Source organism: Toxotes jaculatrix, chromosome 17 (assembly GCF_017976425.1).
Source record: "Toxotes jaculatrix isolate fToxJac2 chromosome 17, fToxJac2.pri, whole genome shotgun sequence".
In the NCBI taxonomy this organism is placed as follows: domain Eukaryota; kingdom Metazoa; phylum Chordata; class Actinopteri; family Toxotidae; genus Toxotes; species Toxotes jaculatrix.
The window spans coordinates 3069534-3090896 of NC_054410.1; the positions used below are offsets into that span (position 1 = coordinate 3069534).

A 21363-nucleotide genomic window follows, 5' to 3' on the forward strand; every position below is an offset into this window, starting at 1 on the left:
AACATAAATTTGATCAATCCTGTACATATTGTAAGGCGGTTGCTTGTAAATGGCTTTTTCATGAGACAACTGTAAGATAGTGTGATATACTGTGAGGAGAGGGAAGAAAGAGGAGACAACTTCTGCCATTAATGGATAGCTGAATGTTACAGTGTGACCTCCAGAGACAGATGATGTTGGTCACCTCTTATAGCTGTTTGAAATTATTCTCAGTGTTTTCACATATATGGGGTACCAAGTGAAGGGGGTATGCCCTGCTTTGAGCACCAGAGGAGAACCCGCAAGACCAGAGTGCCATTTGAAAGTCAGTTAAGTGTACTTTTCTGTAACTGATAACTCACCTCACATTTTTGCAATTGTGCTACTGTGCTCCAACCCCATCCGGCTGGTGTTCCTGGTGAAGCACTCAGTACTGAGGTCTGCAGCTCTCCCACGATGCAGGAAAAATAGCATTTAGTGAATAAGGTGATACTGTTTTATCCCCTCTAGATTTTCTACTGGGGACCCGAACCTGATGTTGGTCATATGATCCTCGTAAGCATTGTTCTATGTACATAAGAAATGCTGGGAGAGTACATGACCTGTTTGGAACTACACACACTCAAACTGCTAATTGTAACGTGCTTTCAATGATTGTACTTTTCTAAGGATCTTCTCTTGTTTTTTTAAGTAAGCGCAGTTTTTTGATTATTCTGCAGGGTTTTTTGATTTTTGTAGTCTTGACTGTGTCTGATACAGGAAGTCAAACTGATGTTTGTTCATCCATCCACTCAGCCCACTGAAGATGAGTCATTCTTGTTGTAAAATTATCAGTTCTCTCTCCAGAGTTTAAAACAGACTGTACTCCCACTACGATGAAGGTGGGAACATGAGAGTTTAGTTCTGTAATGACATATCCTCAAGTTAGGCGGGAAAATGTGAAAACTCATTCCGAAAAGTCAAAAGTTGCTGTGTGAACGACCGTATGTAGGAGCCGTTACTTACGTCCTTTGTTGACAATGTGACACGTTTTGTAGAACTGATATTTGATATTTCAAAGGAATTCAATTAAGGATTCAGGGTAAATCCTTCACTCCCAAAACACAAAATTAGTTGAAAGGTTTTGGAAACTTTCCTCTGTCTTCTATAAATCAATTCCTGAATGAATTGTGATATAAAGAGTTGTTTGTGGACGATTTACAACAGGAAAGAAGGAAACTTTCACAACTTAAATCACCTACGGTAGTAAATAGCTTGCCATTGTATACCGTTAAACTGAAAACAGCATTACTGACAATAGTGTATTATTGGAGGTTTTAGAGATTTGTTCTTTTCACTTAAACCAAGAAAATGTCATCATACAGTAGGTTTTTCATGCTTTGTTGAATTGTGTTTATCCTCCTTCCTCTCCTGTTGTCCAGGTACCTTTTCCTGAGGATAGTTTAATGGAAAAATCAAATTTCTCTTCTCAATCTCTGATGCCTCTGTCTGGACATGTAGTTGCGTGTTCTTGTGCACAAACCCATTCTCTGTCCATGTTGAATTGTAAATATGTTTATTTGCTTTATTTATGTTTTGATGCCGTGATCAATCCTTTTTGGGTTGGTGTTATTATGAATGCGCTTCATGCGATGGAGCGCGTTGGAATATGATGACTTCTTACAAGTCTAAATTTAATAAACTGTTATATACCGTTTGTACAGTTTTGTGTCCTTGGTGTGTAGTCTGTGGGTCAGTGTTGGGCAGTTGGGCACTGTGACTTCATTAGGCAAAAAAAAAAACAAAAAACACCAAAGACTTAAAAAACATAATGAAAAACATAATGAAAAATGACATTTAACTATCACAGCCCACTAGAAAGCAGCAGTAGTTCTAGATGCACCACAAGACCTTATAGGAACAAGACGGTAATATTTCATAATGCAATGGACTACAGAAAAAAACACTCACATTTTGAACCGTGTACATGTATGTCACCTTAATGTATAAATACAGTAAAGGGTTGTTTCCTGGTGAGGAGCACCCATGTGAAATTCAGTGGAGGAAAGTGTAAGAACATTACATTTAATACATGTCACACACATACACACAGCTGTTTTCAGTTTCTCTGGCTGAGTAGACCTCTGCTCAGATTGAAGTATAAGGTCCACTTAGCTTCTTGGAGCTAATAAGTGGCTTTTTAATTGCTTTTATGGGAATAAATAAATAAATAAATAAATAAAAGCTTTCAAGCACATCTCAGGGTTATCAGGATCTTCAGTAGTGGATGCTGTTAGTTCTGGTGTCATGATATTGATTATCTGCTTGCTCACCATTGCTCACTTGTCATTATCGCTGATGAAGACTCTCGAAATATTCAGTTGAAAGCTCTGGAAAAGGCTGAAGAACCTTGAGTTATGATTATTTGATCAGGAACTGAGAACTTTTCACACTTGACAATTATTTTTACTAGCAACCGAAAACTACTGCTCTCGTGAGTTTCACACTGAGTCGAGTCCTGGCAAAGCAGCATGGGAAATGTAGTTTAAATAACAACTTTTTTTCAACGAATTAAAATAAATGTTTCGAGATAGCCAGGTTGTAGATAAACGTTAATCTAACACAACATATGAACAAAAAAAAAAATCTCAGAACAGATGAAAGAAACCATTGATGATAAAATACGGAAAAGACGCTAACAAGCTAGCAGGTAGGTGGGCGGGATTTCTACAGTGTTTTCAAAATAAAAGTTTAAAGAGCTGCGCGCTTCGCGCCCCCCTCCCCTCCGGTTGCGCATTTCCGTTGCCATAACGTCACTTCTGGATGTCAATATGCGGCTTGGTGCGGCGCTGGGAAACAGAACCACTGGAAAGATGTAAACCAAGTAACCAGCGAAGACCAGCCTCAACGAAGACACTAAACGTTACCTCCAGGGAACCCGCACCTTAGGCTGATAAACGGAAGCGCGACAACGTGCCGCTCGTTGGGTCGCTATCTCCGGAGCAGCGGAGCGTTTGCCTAAAGCAGCCATCTTTTGTGAGAGAATGTACGGGTCGACGCGGCGGGCCTGCTCGGGCTCTGGCCGGGGCCGGGGCCGGGGCCGGAGCCTGCTGATGCTGACAACCGCGCTCCTGCTCTCGGCTATCGGCTTGCTCTCCGGGCTGCCCGGCTTCACCGAGGCGAAGGAATGCGACAAACCGTGTATGAACGGACAGTGCAACACCGGCACTGGCAGCTGTGTGTGCTTCCCCGGCTGGGTTGGGGACCAATGCCAGCACTGCGGAGGACGATTCAGGTACAGAGAACACTCGAGCCGAATAAAGCTGCTTTTATCACGGAGATAGGCTGTGTACGTCGCCTACGTTTGCTTTGCTTTGTGCTAAATGTTTGCTAATTCAGAGCTCAGGTAGCTAGTCACGGGGGTGCACACCTGAAGCATTTAGTTACCGGTCTGCTGCTACTACTACTACTACTACTACTATCGCTACTAACGTTACCACAAGGGCACAGTTGTCCTGGTTCAAATGTAGTACATGTTTGTAAAGATGCCGAACAGAGGAAATATGCGATATGCGATGGTTATGATGTAGTGTAGGCGGCCTACCGTTGACCAATATGGGGCCTGAATTCTTGTTAATCTTCGTGGTGTCACCATCTTGGCATCCAGTCACTCAAATTCATGGTACACATCGCATCCGTGATTTTTAAAGATCAGCTTGGCTATTTCACTTGACTGTGATTATCCACAGAAAGGGCTGCAGCTAAAGATGATTTTCCTTATCTGCACTCTGACATTATTTGCTTATCAAACATCTTGGCGATGAGATGTCAGGGCGAAAAAAAGTGAAGAATTCCCGTCTCATTTTCCCAGAGGCCAAGGAAATTTCATTTAACAGCGTATTTTGTGTGTCCAGCAGCTTTAACCCCAAAGGTGATCAATTTAAAATTACAGAGAGATTCGGCAAATGTAGTTGTGTTTGTGAGGGGGACGAGCGGGTAGTGTCCCCTCTGCTGAACGGGAACAGTGGTGGTAGCTGCTGGAGATCTCAGCAGGGAGAATGGATGAGGGTTCAGTCCGAACCGGCTTTTTTGTTGTTGTGCTGTCAGGCCTGTAGGTAAGACCGTTTTGTGTTGTCTGGCTTCACGGGACTCTTTGAAATACAGCAGGTGTCATGCTAGTTCTGAACCAAAGCACTGGATGTGGTGTTTGACCCACTCAAGCCTTGAGGAAGCTGTTATCCACAGCAGCTCGGGGTCAAAGTAAGGGAAATTTGCCTGTGCTCAGAGTGAAGGCGCTCTGTTTTTACAGCTGAGCCATCTGTGTAAGTGGTGGTCGAACTCTTGGAAACATCCGAGAGGTGGGAGGAAGGTGACCACTTGATAAAGCCGATAACACATCCACTTTCTCTCGCCCCCTTTCTCTGCCCACATTCATGTTAGCTTTCTGTGTCAGCTCACCCTAATTTCAACAAGGGATAGTGACACCTCATACTGTGTAATGGCAAATGCGGTATACAATTGAAAAGTGTCAAATGTCAATTGATAAGAATACTCAGACAATCAGTGCTGCACATCTTGTTCTCTGTGCCCATTAAAGTGTCACTTCTCATTTACTGGAGTTTATATTCTGTCCTGATGTTCTGGTGGAGAAAATTGCCCTTCATTGCTTGATGACACTTCATTTAGAGCAAAATCAATGATGATTACACTGTTGTCCAGTTTATATAGGATTGTGTCCTTCTGCGCATCCTGCCAAGATAACACAAACAAGCATTTAGGTAAAAAAAAAAAAAAATACAACAACAATTTTGTCCCAATTTCATTTTCCTTGGTTGAGTCAAATTTGAGCTCCAATAGTAATGTTACACTTCTGCTTCACTTCTTTTTGGTTGCTGATCTTGTTTTAGCATTATGATGAGCTAGCGTCTCTGTGCAGCTAAAATGCGCCCAGTATGCAGGCCTCGGCTAAATGTGTTTTTTTTAGAAGACCCGCGGTATTTTGTCCTTTTTAAAATTCGATACTCGGTGTCATGCTGCCTCAGCCCAGTGCTAGCCTGCCAGGTCATAAAGCAGAGTCGGCAGGAGGCCTTTGGTGTTGTGCACCCTCAGAAAACAGTCTTGGTCAAGAAAAGGGAAGCTGGGACATTTTGCACATTAGCACAGCTGATTGCTGAGCAAATCTGAACAAGAAAAATGGAGACTGAGTGGCTGCTGAGCTTCTAATGTTACAGAATGGTATGGTTGAGTGCTCTCTGGACGAAATAGCTTGTCTTGGTTGTGGTTAAAAACCGGGAGCCCGTTGCACTCAAGTATCAATTGTAGCAATCTGTTTCTGAGGGAAATCATCACTGGCCACCAGCTGCATCCTGGGTAACATGGAGGCTCAGTTGTTAGCATGAAAGTCTTGGGCTGAAGTGAGGCTTAAAGGCTACAATCAAAAATGTTTTTATGATTAGCTGTTGAGTCATTAAATTGTTCGAAAATGAGGACAAATGCCTATCACAAGTTCCCAGAGCCCATGGTGCCATGCTCCAGTTACCTATTTAGTCGTGAAACAGCTGTAAACATGAAGGAATTTGGTTTATAACAGTGCGAGTGTGTGTGTGTGTGTGTGCGTGTGTGTGTAAAAATACGAGTTGACAACAGAATGTGAGGCTGTGTTGCTTTTCTTGGTTTTATACCACTGTAAATTGAACATCCTTGGTCTGTGCTGTACTGGACTGTCAGCCATCTGAAACATTACCTTGGCCTATGGAAAACTGTAATCACCATTTTTAAAATTATTTTCTGAACATTTTGTAAACTTAACTAATCTCTCTCTTTTTTTTTTTAAAGGAATGAATGAATTGATAATGAAAGTACTTGTTGGTTGCAGCAGCCCTATTTGCATGGCCATATATCGCACAGTGCCGCAAGCTTATGCATGTTAGGTATTAGGCATACTCCTGCCATTATCCTTGACCAAGTAACTTGCCCATAAAACTCAAATTATTTCCTGGACACTGCTTCAGCACTGACCACTGGGGCAAATGCAGGGGATGAACGCCCCTGTGGGGATTATTAAAGTTGAACTTACACTCTGTGGCTGTTCTGTTTGTCTTCTCTCGTAAAAGCAACATTTAATTGTCTGTTTCTATTCTAAACCTCTATTGTGTAGAAAAGTGGAGAAATGTGCTCCAGTCTTTTCTCTGCTGCCAGTGCTGTCAGAGAGGTTGTGGTGCTGACTGTTTGCTGGAGGAGGGATAGTCTGACCATGAACTTCACTAATAACACAGCAGGGCACTGCTGTACAGTGTAATGTTTATCAGCTCAAGCGTTTGTGCCACCGTGCACAGCATTATCAGTGATGCTGTCGCTACCTCACCCCGTTTTGTTAACGTGGTCAAAGGGCCGATAGTTTTTCGGGGAGAGCTTGTGGTGTGAGGCTGTGTTTAGCATACAGACAATGCAACCATACACGGCTGGGTGAGTGCTGGTAAAAGCAGCTTTCTGTGGCGGGGTCGTGCCAAGATGGAGTCCCGACTTGCCATGAGGGCCAAAATCAACATGAAGGAGGGGGCGACAAAAACAGACTAGTGTGTTTTGTTGTTGCTTTGTGGCAGAAAATTGAGGTTTCCTTATTTATCTGAGGATACTTTGAACTTGTGGTTCTGTGTATTTCCCATGAATTCCAGTGAGCAAATCTGGTTAGGGGTGGGCACACTATTAATCTGAACATTTTCCTGTCTCACAATGTGACAAATGTATGCAAAGTAAGGCGTCAAAATGGTCAAATTGATGTTCGCACCAGACAAAACTCTTCATCTTTGCAAATCCAAACGTCAATATCTTATTGTCTTTGTTTTTGAAGGGTCTGTTCTCCCAAATTTCAAACAAACAAACAAAAACCAGATGTTCTTTTTTGCTTTTAGTGATGCCCAGCCATGCAGACAGCTTCTTTTTTTTTTTGGCCAGGGTTTGAGAGCTGTCCATCTCTGAGATTTCTCCCTTCATCCCAATACGATGGAGCTTGTTTGTGGTGCTCACATCCTTGAAAAATGACATTTAGAAAATTCAGCAGCACTCTCCCTTCCTGCAGTATTTATTTTGGGGGCATTCAGTAAAGACCTGAAAGAGGACAAGTGACAGGAAATGAGGGGAGAGAGACACGGGGAGTGACATCGACACTGGTTCATCAGTCTAATACCTGCTTGCTAATGGTTTAGTTTTCACTGGGCATGTCTGTCTGGGGAAAACCGTTCCTGCTGCTGTAAAAATCCGAGTGGTTGAGCTCCACAGTCAGCTGCCTTATGTTGCTGAAGCTCAGGAAATCAACAACAGTAAACAGTTATAACATTTCTATAGTTCCGTGAAAAGCTACTGCTCTCTGGCTTCCTATAACCTGCAGCCTTTAAGTGCTGCACGTAATGTTGATGAGTGTTGCCATAAGGCTGAACCGTGTCCGATAGTCACACTGTGATCAGATTATTTCTACAAAAGCCAGCTTTATGCTACTTGGCACAAAGAGTCAAGTAGCACACGCGACTGTACTTTTTTATTAGCGAGAGATGCAGCCTTTGCCAAGATGAAGCTGTTTTTTTTAGGAGGATCGTGGTTAAGAGCCAGTTTTCTTTTGCAGTGGAATGAGGTAGTGAATAAATGCCTTGTCCATGCCACTTAAAGCCACTAATATCCTCTGACGCATGTTCATGTCCTAACACCAACTCTGACTCCCCCAATTTCTAATGCAATTAATGTGCGACTCTGGGCCAGCTAATGACGTGACTGAGCTTCCTGCTCACGTTCGTTGCATATACAGTACGTATGCATATATGTTTGGAAGTGTCAGGTTATGAAATAACCACCATCATCAGTGCAATGCAAACAGTTCCCATACTGCTGTCCACTGAGTCGGACAGTCAGCCGTCATTTGGAGGTCTTGCCCATTTCTCAACTTTTAATTGACTGGTGAAAGAAAAAAGTTAATTATATTTCTGCGAACTCTTTTTCACTGTATCCATAAAGTACTTTCCTGACCTTATGTTGCACATTACCAGCGATGAAACTTGGCTAACTTTTTGGTATTTTAGCATCAGATATTCTCGCGCTGGGGTTTATTAGTCATCAGCTAATCACCAGTTAAAGTTTAAAGAGTGAAACGCAGCCAGTCCTCACATCTGGAAGCTGGAACAAGCAAATGTTTTGCCTTTCTGTTTGATAATGGCAAATGCATAATTAAAAATTGTAAATAAACATCATTGTGTTGTGGTGTTGATCATCAAACGTGTTGAAAGCATTTTCTTTCTAAAACATTTGCAAAGCTGATCTTTGTTTTTTGTTTTTGTTTTTTTAAAAATATATTTTGGATGTTGTGATATGTTTACTAGACAGCACTAGATAACATTTCTACATTCCTTGGCACGTTACCACCGCCAACTGTTGTGGAATAGCATGAAAATGTTGGCAGGGATGTGTATCACATTGCTGATGTATTCATAGGTTTGCATTTGTGTTGTGTCCATGTGCACATTATGCAACAAATCTCATAGAGTTAATAGCAAAAACTCACACAGTATACCCTTTATATTCTGTCACTGACTAATTGATGAATTCATTAATTGTCACAGCACTAGTTTAAATCAGTCAGTATCCTGAGCCAGTAAACAGAAATTACACGTATTCAATTTTAAACCATGTCATGTCCTCAGATTCTGATACTGGAACATTTGTCCTGGTCTGACATTAACACTGGTTTTGATATTTTCAGTTTAACAGCTCTCTGCTTTGTTGTGCTTTTGTTGTCGTCTGTTGTGTAGTGTATTAGTCCACTTCTGTCCTCAGGCGGTGTCTGGAACCTGTTTGAAGGCTGACCTCGCTTTACTAAAGGCCCCACTGAGCGACTAGCCTGCCTGCCCTCTGCAGAGACTAATGGTCCCCACAGCTGTACTACTGTTTTTTTTTTTCCAGCTTACTGATGCAGAGGCACGGAAATGTGTCCCATCCCTTTCCTCAGCTACTCAGAGGCACAGATAGATTTGCTTACAGCTGTAGAGAAAGGCTGAAATGGCAGTGAGTTATCTGAATATCATTACAGAAATCTTGTAAGGTGGCATTAGTAAATTGCACTCAGCATGTCTGTGATGCTCAGTATCAAAGGACAGAATTTTGTTTTTGCAGATGAGATGAATTCACAGGGTCTAAGCAGGGCTGTGATGCATAAAACACCAACCTAAGTGCACCAGTAACTCATGCAAAAGCCCACTGAGGTGCAAAAGCTCAGTGACTGGGAAAATATCCATTGCTAATATTTTATGAAATATTTATTGACTGACTTATAGCTTCATGAGCGTGTTTTGGCTGCGCGGCCTTTGTTGATTTGTTGCCAGCCGTCAGCGTTGGGTTCTCAGCTCTCCTCCGTGGCTGCTGCTGAGTAACTTTTAATGTCGATATATCTCCTGAATGTTTTTGGCACTGCAGCAATAACAAGAGAGGAAAGCAAATTTACTGTTGATTACAACATCTGGTGGATCTTCATCCCAGGACACTTGTATTCATTGTCCTGAATATTGTGCATCGCTCTCGACCTTAATGTTTACAGAAGCAGCTCTGGATATGACCTGGGTAGTATGCTATTAAAAAAAAAATCACGTTGTCCCCAGGAAATTCATTTGATATCAAGGTAAATTTCTTTTTGCTGACATGTGCAAAATCATGTGAAACTAACACATTATGTCTGCCACTGCCTCTGCATGGGGATACAATAATAAAAGTGTAATTTTCCCACAGAATATTCCCTAAATGATTTAAAATCTCATATCAGCACCTTTTATACGTCTACCCAGACAGCCTGGGTGGGTGGGTGGGGGGTGGGGGGCGGCCTTTTGCCTCTGTAGCATTTACATTCTGTTTGAGCATGCTCTTTTCCTCTCGCGCCTGTGCCACCGAACAGTACTGTTGTCTCCTTTGAATGAGGAATCGTGTTTGCTCTGCTCTCATGCTGCACCACTTCTCCGTTTGCAGACCACTTGGCTCTGCTGCAAGGATACTGTTTGCATGAGAAGGAGCCTCTGTTGAACGTCACTGTGAATGTGTTGTATCAGTGTACATCTATTTACAGGAAGCATGAGAACCTGCGAGCTTATCCTTTATCTCAGGACGGCTTTTTGACGGCTTCTTTTTTAACATGACAGTTATCATGTGCAGTACGACAAACTGACAGTATGTTTCTTTGATTTCTCAGATTTCATGCTGCAGAGCTGCACAGGGGTCAAAGGACAAGATGGGTGTTTTACATGTCAGCTCATTAACTACAAATCATATGAACTTTACAGTATCTTTGACCCATCCAAGGCACAAGGCTTGCAAGTTACCACACAGTGACAGCACTCCCTTTGACAATAACAGTATATTCACCATGATGAATGATGTAACATTGATTATAATAGGTAGAGTTGGATGCAGGAGCATTTTTTTTAGTTGGGTTTAATTTTGCATGCAACTTAAATTACTTACTTGTGCTTTATGTAATTTATGATTCGAGTATAAAGCTGTATTGCAGGAAGTCCTTGTAGTTTATTTTGTTAAAAATGATTAATAGATTAGAATTACATGGCCAATGTACCAGTGAGTAGACTGGTTAAAATTTGCATCAGTACAAGGAATCAGTGTAAAGATCATGGCATGCTTTGGAAAATGGTTTAGTTACTGCAAATTGTTTTTTGTTTTTGTTTTCTGTTTTTTTTAGAGAGTTTTTGTTCACCTCAGTTACCATTTTGCAAAGTGCCCTTTGCATGCTTCTTCATAATAACAACATGAAGGGTGTAGTTAATAAGATATTTTACTGCCTTGTGGTTGTAAATGACCATAATTAATCTGCCGGGGGCATGAAGTGACAACAGACTGGGCTTTCATTTTTGCAATTAAAAACTCACTTTATGGCCCAAACTGAACTTTGTCCAAAAAAAGAAAAAAAAGAATCAGAAGACTGAACAGTCCTTATCTTAACTATCAGTCTGGACAGATGTTTTTTTGTGCTGGTTACAGGCCACCACTGGCTCTGCAGCAGACACTTTTTAATCTTGTTGATATTCTTTGATCAGTGAAAAGACTGAATTAAATTACAAATTCCTGAATGCGTGTTAAATTTGAGACGTAGTACTGTATGTAAACAATCTAATCTAAACTCTGTCAGTGTTTCCCCTAATTTTATGGAACTGTGATGTTCAGGGAGCAGTTTTACTTTTGGTTGCGGTCCTGTTCCTGTTTTTGTCTCTGAATTGCAGAAGGCGCGCACAAAGTTGTTGTTTTATTAGCCCCAGGTTTTACCTGTTTGATATCTTTCAACCGATGGGTGGAAGGGAATGAAATTTCTTAAATAACATTTGTAAAAAATCAGCAGCAACATGTCAGTCCAGGAAATACGGTTTGAGTTCTGTTTCAGGATGTGCTGGTGTGTTGGGTTCAGGAGAGTCCAGAGCCTCTGGCCCTCTGAGAGAGCTCTGTTTGTCTGCTTGCTGCGGGAGCGGAGACTCCCAGCAGGCCCCGGCTGTATTAGCACTGAGAGATCTGTAATTACAGTGTTAGTGTACCGGTTAGCTAACCGCTGAGACCTGCCACGTGAAAAGTGTGCTGTGTGAATCTACTCCCTTAAAACACTCGATGTGCGAACAGTGAGCCAGCAGCGTTCAGCTTCGTGTGTGGTTGTCAGCGTGGAGATATGTCTTGGTCTGTTTCACTTCATTCGCTGACACACTGACTGTAGGCCATCTGAGCAGGGACAGGACAACAGTGTCGTATGTTCAGCCCGTAAAGTTGTTCGTTAACTTAACAACACCCTTGGCCTTGGACCTTGAGCCGCCCAGCCCACACAGCTGGGGCTATTGGCCTGCGCCTCAGCAGCTATGGGAGCAGTCTAAAGTTTTCAATAACAAGAAGTTGCGGCACGCTGGTTGCCTAGGTGCAAATAAAAACTCAGCTGTGTGATCTACAGAAGGGATCTTCCCTTTCATACACTTCTCATAGTTGTGTCATAAAACTGTGAAAGAATAGCATCCTGTTTGTTAAGTGAAACACATTTCACTTAAATATTATTTCATGTAACGTCGGAGACAAATTAATATTTTGAAAATGTGGAGCACTTGAGCTTTTATCTGCGTGTATTTATTAAAGCGTGACTCTTGGTTGTTATTTTCGGGGAGAGGTCTCGGGCCGACTCTCGTGGCTGAACATGGGAGGAGTGTGTTCTCTGCAGCTTTCTCAGTAGACTTTAGTCTGAAACGCTGGGAGCGCTGGGAGACTGTTTTGGAACAAGACTGCGACTGGGTGTGTTAGCAGAGTCATCGCACCCTGAGACCTACATCAGTAATGATACAATCTCTGACTGCTTCTAAGTGTCCCCTGTGTAATTCAGCTTCTCTCTGCTGCTGTGTCATCAAGCTGGAATTGATCAGGCAATAACAGAGGCCGGGGCGCTGCAGTGTACTGGTGTTTGTGGCTGCCCGTCGCGTCGGCCTCAGATAATAATTTGCTGTGAGGTTTAATCATTCTCAGCCCCTTAGCTGCCCTGTTTGCTGCTTGCTCAACCGCTGAGCTGCATGTGCTAAAAAGTGAAGTGGCAGAAGTTTTGTATTTACCTGCATTCTCTCTCTCTCTCTGCTCTGCTGCTCGGCTGTTGTGTAACAGCACGGTGTGCAATCATTTCTTTGGTGTCGCTGCAGAAAATTCTTTGAATTGCTTTTTAAATTCTTTGAATTTGCTTTCTCGATCAGTATTTTAAAGCTTTACGTAATGACGTGAAACCGTTGTCAGTGTCGCAAAGTTCAACTAAAGACTCAATATTCCAGTGTTGGAATCATCTAACTGAAAATATATTCAGCAGATGATGATTAGAGCTACTGCTAATGATTATTTTTATTAGTGAATTTAGACTTAGCTTTATTGACAACATTAAAACGATTGCAGCAGTAGTACAGTGTAGTAGACTGTAACGACTGACAGGCTGAAATGAATACCACATTTGAAGATGGGTGTGGTCCGACCTGTGACTGCTCAGTAATCATGTGATAATGTACTAATAACTACTGAGTGCTCATGAGTCAAAATGTCAACATGCTGACAGGCGCCACGGTTGGTGGGATCACAAGATGGTGTCTAGTATCTTTTGACAATACACAGATCACTTCAGATCTAAATTGATTTATCAGCCATGCTAGCTGCTCTCTTTGAGCTATACGCAAACATCAGCGTGCTAACGCGCGCATGGTGATCATGCTAACATACCATGTCAAACACATTAAAATTAAATTTGTCAACAGTTTGAATGATTAAGAAAAATGTGTGTCTGTTACAGTGATGGCTGCCACACAGGTCCATGTGGCTTTCTGTTTTTGTTTTCATCCTGCTTTGTAATGTGGCACCTTACACCCAAACTCTGAGCAGAGGACACAGTTTCCCTGATTTCAGCTTGTTTAGAATAATAGATTTTACCTGTTCGTGTGTAACCTTGAATCTCTTTGCTTTCTTTCAGGCTGACGGGACCCTCTGGTTATCTGACCGACGGACCAGGAAACTACAAGTACAAGACCAAGTGCACATGGCTCATTGAGGGACAGTAAGTACAGTGCAAAGACAACACCAGGGACCAAACACCAGATCAGGACAGGACTTAATAGTGCTCTTAAAAGGCTTTCTCAAAAATTCCTTAGATAGTTCAGGAACGTGCCCGGTCGTAAACCACACTAGAAATTGTACAGGTAAACAAATATTAGTCAGCAGGCCAGAGGAAGAGAGCGAGAGCATCTCTGATTTATAACTTCCTGAGCCCAGGCCGCTCAGAACAGAGCCCACTGCATGAGCCTCTGATTTGGGTCCTGCTGACTGTTCTAACAGGTTAGTGGATTATGGCCAGTAAATAATAGAACTGGCATTCCAGAGTCAAGGAAGACATGGAAGTGCCCCAAAGCCAAGAGCTTTCTTTTCTACCAGTGAGTGATTCAGCTGGTAGGAGCTGAATTTCTTGGAAAAGAAGCTGACGGGGTGATCAATACTCTGCCTGTGAGCCTGAAGGAGAACGGCACCTGCTCCAGCATGGCTCGCAACCACATGGAATGGCTGATCCAGTCGGGGCGCTAACACAACTGGAGCAGAGCACAACAAAGCTTTAATGTTACCAGAAGCTTGCTGGCATGGTGCAGACCAAATGAGTTTTTATTTTGCCTTTAGCAAGTAATTCAGAGGAGCCACCACAGCGGATAAATTCTGGCAGAAACAGCAGTAATAACTGACCGAAACCAAAAACCTCATCAATTCCTCCTTCGTGGTAGGAAGAGGAAATGTATGAATAGCTGAAACGTCGGCATGAGCACATGAGCCTGACCCACAACCTTACCAAGATCTCGGTCACGTCTGCTTCTGCAAACTCTCATTTTGCAGAAGTTTACAGGAAGATTTCCATCTGCCAGTTGTTCAATCCAAGCACGAATACGACTCCGATGATCCTCCGAGGTATTACTGTGTATCACCACATCATCTAGATATACGGAGCAACCTTCAAGTCCATTAACGACCATATTCATAAGTCACTGAAAGGAAGCTGGTGCGTTGTATAAGCCCAAACCCACGACTGTATAAGAGAACAGGCCACGTGGTGTAATGAAAGCAGATACTTCTTGAGCTCTCGGGGTTAATGGCACCTGTCTGTGTCCCTTTAACAGATCAGTGGACAGCAGTCATACTCATACATAACAAGACCTGAGACTAATTCACTCGGTCCTCCTCTAAAGACAACCCCCACTGCACTGCTTCACTCATTAGCATTAGGTATATACAGTATCCAGAAGGTCATGGATGAAAATTAATGGCAAAGCAGCTACAAGAAATCCAATACACTTTCTCTATCGTTTAAGTCAGCACAACCACACCACATCACACCACATCACGGAGGATCGATTCAGAGAGATGACTCTTAATTTTTCTGGCTGCCAGCTCTTCCAAACCATAAACCCTTTGATTACATTTATGTTTCAGGCCTTTAGCCAACACTCATTCAGGGGGATTCACCGTGAGCCGCTTTGTCGGGGCTCAGGAGATCACACTCACGTTAAGTGTCGCCGTTGCATGGTTTTGAACCTCTGACCCTCGTGTTCCCGGACGGCCTGTCTAATCACCAGGACACTCTGTCGTCCAGCGTTTTGATTGCGTTCTAATGGCACATTTATATGCTGTCTTTAGACCCCAGCCTGTTCTTAACGGGAGGTTAATGCAGTGACACGATGCAACGCCTGGATCAAAACGACAGGAATACTTTAAACGAGGGTTTCAAAGGCCTCAGACGCACATTCATCACAAGCTCCCTCTGCAGTTAGGCGTGCTGAATCCCCGCAGTGGCCCGAAGTGACTTCAGCCGCAGACAGGCGGTGACATGATTCGTAACACATAGCTACATGCCCGATACGCTCTGTGTCTTGCTGCCGTGCTCAAAGGGACCTTGGTGGTGTTTGCTGAGTTAGAATAGGATGCTTCTTTGTCAGATCTCCCCAGTAACTCTTTTACTTTTGATTCATTATTTACCAGTCACAAGTCTTCTCTTCCAATCCAACCTTGGGGCTGCTGCCATTCCTTCGGTTTATTTGTCTGCTCGTGGAGGGAGGAGTGAGCTGCTGCTTCACTCTGATAAATAAAATTGTGAGGAGAAAAATGTGACCATTCATAACGTTTCCTGTACATCTTGTGCCCCCATCGTACATACCCTAAATGGGCCTTTGTCTTTCTTCCCTCCTCTTTTGAATGATTTCATTTTACAGCGTTAACCCAATTTAGAGCGGAGGCATTTTTAAGAATCTCATGAATGTCTTAAATCAAAAACCGATTAAACAAGCTTGTTTTTTCTTCTTTGATGTCTGCTGCCCTTTACTGTAAAAACACTCAGCAGTGGACAGTTAGTCTATTCATTCTGCACAGTGGAGAATGTGCAGTAGCTAATATAACCCACTATATCAGTTATGAGGTGTAAAACTTCACTGTCAGATTTAACAGCTGAATTTTAATTTGCGGTACTGCTGTTAACACAGAGGACGCAGGAGGTTATAAAAGAATATTAGGTTAGATATTTGAATAGCGTCTGTAAATTTTCTTAAGCTATTTATCGTGTGATTTCATGCAAAGAGAGAGTCAGGGTTGGTAACTGCCTGCAGATAAATGGTGTTGTAGGTGGTGGATGTTTCCGCCGTAGTAGCTAGTTAATTATCTATCTTTTGTTTTCTTAAAATCTAATTTCTTCAGCTCATGTAGTGAAAGTGGGTGTTGTAGTTTCAAATCAGCCTCTCAAGCTGGTGAAACAGTAAATTTCCCATGTACAACCCATGTACAGCTGAGGAGAGAAAAGATGTGAACAACAAGGATGTGTGGATACACTCAATGACTGATGCTAATAGGTCATAACATTTACTTAAGGTTAGAATATTTAGCAGGAAAGTAGTTATGTTTCCCAAACTCAGTCACTGAATGTCTAATTGACACAGTGTCCCTACGTACACTGTATGTTACTTTACTTTACTCTGTAATCTTTTAAAAATAATGAATTAATGGTTAATTTGAAGAAAAAAAAAAGTTTCCCGCAGGGTTTTTTACGTTGCCAAATATTCACAAAAAAATAGCTGTTTCACTGGAAACAGTATTCTGAGTTGGGCAAAGAAAAGTTTATGTGCCCTGGGCTTGTTTGTTTCTGTCTGGTCTCTCACAGTAGGACCCGTCGGAGCTGTGTTAAAAAAAAAAAAAGTTCCCCAGCATTAGACCGCTGAAGTTAATGAATAATTTTGGATGGCAGGAGCTGTCACAGCTACAAAAGTGTGTTTGTTGCACCAATTTGCAAGCTAATCAGCCAAGTCACAAGTTCTGTCTTTATACTGTGTCTAAAAAATACGCACTGTTTTCTATATATATTAGCCCCGCACATAAATTGTGTTTTCAAATCAATGCTGTTTGTGCTGAATAACACAATGAGGACTTCTAATGTTTCCACTAGAAGGATTTGGTCAGTGTTAAAGTAAAATCAAACCCAGGCTGGCATTCTCATGGTCTCCCTTTGTGTGTGTGTCTGTGTCTGTGTGTCTGTGTGTGTGTGTTTTCCAGGCCCAACACTATACTTAGATTACGGTTCAACCACTTTGCCACCGAGTGCAGCTGGGACCACCTCTACGTGTACGACGGAGACTCCATTTACGCTCCCCTTCTCGCTGCTTTCAGGTGCGTTTACTGTGGATTTGACTGAAGGTTGGTTTGGCGTAGGTCTGAGTACAGTAAACCTCTGTGTGGAGATAATTCTGCTTCTGCTTTTTCTAATTTGCTAAAAAAAACATAATTTAAATCATATGATTTTCTAACTCAACACTGAGAAACAAACTAATAAAAGTGTTTTAGGGTGGTGGGGGAAACTGTGAACGTTTATTCACAAACCGTTACTGAACCATTAAATTGCTGCATTATTAACAAGCTAAGCTGCTGTGTTACTTTCAATAACAGCCTTAAATTTCACTTTTGCGTTGTTATTGCAGTGGTCTTATTGTTCCTGAGCGTTATGGGAATGAGACGGTTCCCGAGGTGGTGTCTCAGTCTGGCTACGCCCTGCTGCACTTCTTCAGTGATGCTGCCTACAACCTGACTGGCTTCAACATTTCCTACAGGTGAGAGAAACACAGCAGGAAAACGGTTTTTGTTACCACGGCCACACCCTGAATTTCCCTTTTTTTATAATAAAAACACACAAGGTTGTTTGTCTATCAGTGTGGTCATTTGTCCTCAGCTGTACTCTGAGACCTTTCCTTGCTTTTTGGAGGCAGTTTCCCCATATCACATTCCTCCTAAGCCTCTACAGCTGAGCATGTGCTACTGCCAGGCCTCCGGGTTTGCATCTCAGAGGGTCCACACATGCATTCACGATAGAGTCAGTCACTGGATAGAAGTCTCTGCTAAATGACAAATATCTTGATACTGAGCTCTGAGATTAGACCCTCAGTGCAAATCGTTTCTGTGTCACTGGCTGTGGAGATTTAGGTGAAGGACCCACTTAACGGCCTTTACTTGGAACAGAGTGACGCAAGCCTATCGCTTTCTGCATGATTCAGCCTGTGTGCTGGCATCATGTCGGACTGCTGCTGTCCGTTTCCTGCAAGTCTGCAGTGTGTTTTCGTTAGATCACTACACCATCGTTGATGGGCGTACTGTGGCATGTGCCAGACATGTTCAGCACCTGCCTACCTGAGGGATTTCCAGGATTTTTCATGGTTCACAAGTCCAGTATTCCATAAAACTCTATTCGAGTTACTCAAATACAGTTGGTCAGTTTTCTATCTGAAAATTTCATGTGAAATCAAATGGCTTCTTCTTCTTTAATAATTTCCTGCTTTATGAACCAAGGTTTTATGAGCAGCTTTATGTTTAGCTTCGATCCATCTATGTTCTAAGCATGTCCTGCATGATATCCTGTCTTGTGAGCTGTATTTAGCTCTGTCTGTCTTGACATCAGCTTTTCAGAGACCAGATGGAGCTTCTTTGCAGCAAAAAAATGTCTTTTGTCCCCTTATGTTGTCCTTGCTTTCAGATCTACAAGCACAACAAACCTTGGTGCAATTGGTGCTAGAGACTGTGCCCACAGATAGACAGATCAGACTCAGCTTCACGAGTCAGAAAGAGAAAAAAAAAAAAAGTCATTCATTTTCTCTGTGCCGGTTGCTTCAACTGGCATAAAAGGGACCTGCGTTCTAAAAACCAGAGTGGGGCCTGTCCCTTCCAAAACATCTGCAAAAGGACACAATGAAGCCGTGCTTTTTTCCCTCGCTCATTGGCACCGTCACCATAGCGATGGGGATTGAAGTTGGGCTGGGAAACACAGAGTCAGATGAAAGCAAAGTGCCCTCGGGCCCCCGATCTTTGGTGTCTGGGAGAGGTGGAGGAGCCGACATCAAACCATCAGACTGCTGAAGGAACATGAAAGAATGACGAGGGCCCTTTTGTCGTCTGCCTCACTCCCAAACATGTTTGTCTTCAAGAGGAAAAAACTAGCATCTCACTTCAGTCTCTCGCTTTGATGGATAATAATTTGTTTTCTTAGAGTTTACCGCAAAACTTTTGACACAGACATGTTTACTCTTGTTTTAGAAAACATTAGGAACATTTTCTAGTCTTGTGCACAGTTTACTTTTTTTTTCACATTAAAATGAGGACATTGGATGTGATATATGCCTGGTTACTCACAGATGTTGTTGGCGGTGCTGTGCCAAGAAGTGCTGCAGTGCTCACAAAAGGCAAAGAAGACGACTGCTTACGAGCAAACATTAACATTAATGGCATTTGAAATATTTATTTGGCCTCAAGCGTACACAGAAGGGGTTTTGCCAAACACCGAATGCAAACATGTCTTTGTTTGCTTCTGAAATACTCCACAGGTTGGAAGGACATAATTGCCGGTGGACATAAATCATTTGACTTTGGAAAAGTTGCTGCCTGTTAAACTTCACCCGACATTTACCAGCTGTGTGTTAAATGTGCTAAATTTCTTTACATTGTGTAAATTCTGCACCATTAAAAAGTCGTGCTGCATGTGCTACTGCTGGTCCTGAAGCAGTAGTTGACGATTGTGATGCAGCCATCGGTTCTTTTTTGTTTAATTTTGTGTAAATTATTGCTTAACAGATCCATGAATGTTGATGTGTAACCTAAATGAGATGTAAGATGTACTGCCACTGAAACGAGGTCGTGGTTTTGGAGAAGAGGAGCTTTGATTGTTGGCACTGACTGTGCTAACTGGGTGCTAACAGAAAAGATTAATGTACAATAGAAATGACCTATTGAAAGACATGGAGAGCCTCAGCGCTGGTGTTTTACTGCAGATTGGGTGTGCTTGCCATCTGCTCTTCGGCGCCCGTGGTGACTTTATGTCTGCCAGTTACCTCGGCCTCTAGCTCGATGCTTTTTCAGTGCGGACAGGCCTCTGAGAAGAGTGACAAGTGTTGAGGCAGGTGCTTTACCAACTGATGAGGGAGGACGATGCCAATAACGTTCAGCTGTCCGAAGGGGAATGTTGCATATTTTAGCTTTAAGCCCGGAGACAGCTGAGGCACTCTGTGCACAAAGGCAGATGCAGCTCAGTTGTTGAAAGGTGTTCTGGATATTTTATTCAGAGTTTATATTTAAGGCAGGATTTGAATCTTAGTTTCTCTCTCTCTCTCTCTCTCTCTCTCTCTCTCTCTCTCTCTCTCTCTCTCTCTCTCTCTCTCTCTCTCCCCCTCTCTTTCTTCCTCTCTCCTCCCTCCCAGGCTCAATACATGTCCTAACAACTGTTCAGGCCGTGGCGAGTGTCGTGTGGGGATCTCCAGCGGTTTGGTGTACTGCGAGTGTGAGGCCAACTGGAAGGGAGAGGCCTGTGATGTCCCCTACTGCCTGGCCAACTGTGGCTACCCTGAGCGAGGTCGCTGCCAGGACGAGGCCTGCGTCTGTTGGACCGGATGGCAAGGTGGGCTGGCACCGCAGCTTCGGCTACCAGCGATATGAACTCATTGTCTCGTACGTTGCGCTGGTCTGAATAACCACAGTGTCATCCACTTGGCCTCAGCAGGCCCACACATGCCAAACCCTGCTCAGTGACTAAAATAAGCCTTCTACTGGGTCTACACTCTGTGTGCAGACTGAACCGTGGCTCCGCTCCCAGGAGTGGGTTATCATAAATTTAGCTGCCAGGACTCACTTTTAGCAGCCAAAATAATTAATACAGGATATTTGTGGGAATACAGTGAGGCTTCTTCCTATTTTCGGTCTGTTTTTGTGGAGCAGATATGGTGCTGCCAGTGGTACAGAAACTGGAGATTAGATGCAGCGACTCTGCTTAGGTTTTTGTGGAGCTGTTGGATCTCGGTCAGAGAGTATAAAGTGATTCGAGCTGAGAACAGTGAAATACTAGAGACCAGGCCGTTCGCTTGGTTCCAGACCGCTGAACTGTCGCCCACATCTTTCGACTCTTTCAGCCGTTCATATAGAATGAATGAAGCGGAAAGAAATGTATGATTATCAGGCTGATTTATTACTGAAGTAGTTCAATAATCTGATTAAGTGCCCTGTGCACCGCCCGCTGTGGGACGCAGCTCATATAATTAGGCATAAAACTTATGCCAGACTCGGGGAAAGAAAAAGTGTGTCTTCTTTTGTCTTGGCGTCCTTCAACCCGATGACCGGACCCCACTTCTCAGTAGAGAAGGTTGGTTTCCATACGAGGTTTTCGGCTAATCCCTGTTGAAAAAGTCCACTCCTCCGTGTACAAACCTGCCGATTCTGCAAAAGTTGCACATGATGGAGATCATAGCTGTCTAGTTATTTACTTTTTAAACGTTCCCAGGAATAAATGGAAAACAAAGCACAGCTGAGCACTAAGCAGCTCCA

The 21363-nt window shown here is 42.9% G+C and overlaps 1 protein-coding gene across 1 annotated transcript in view; it reads left to right on the plus strand.

Annotated features, from left to right (window-relative positions):
* Positions 1-2788: 2788 nt before the first annotated feature.
* atrn (attractin) overlaps positions 2789-21363 on the plus strand; it is a 110993-nt gene continuing 92418 nt past the window's right edge. The window contains exons 1-5 of the mRNA XM_041060111.1: positions 2789-3253; positions 13463-13546; positions 17065-17178; positions 17487-17615; positions 20247-20443. Of these exons, the coding sequence (XP_040916045.1) occupies positions 3003-3253; positions 13463-13546; positions 17065-17178; positions 17487-17615; positions 20247-20443 (775 nt within the window). The 5' untranslated portion in view covers positions 2789-3002. The remainder of the gene's footprint in view (positions 3254-13462; positions 13547-17064; positions 17179-17486; positions 17616-20246; positions 20444-21363) is intronic.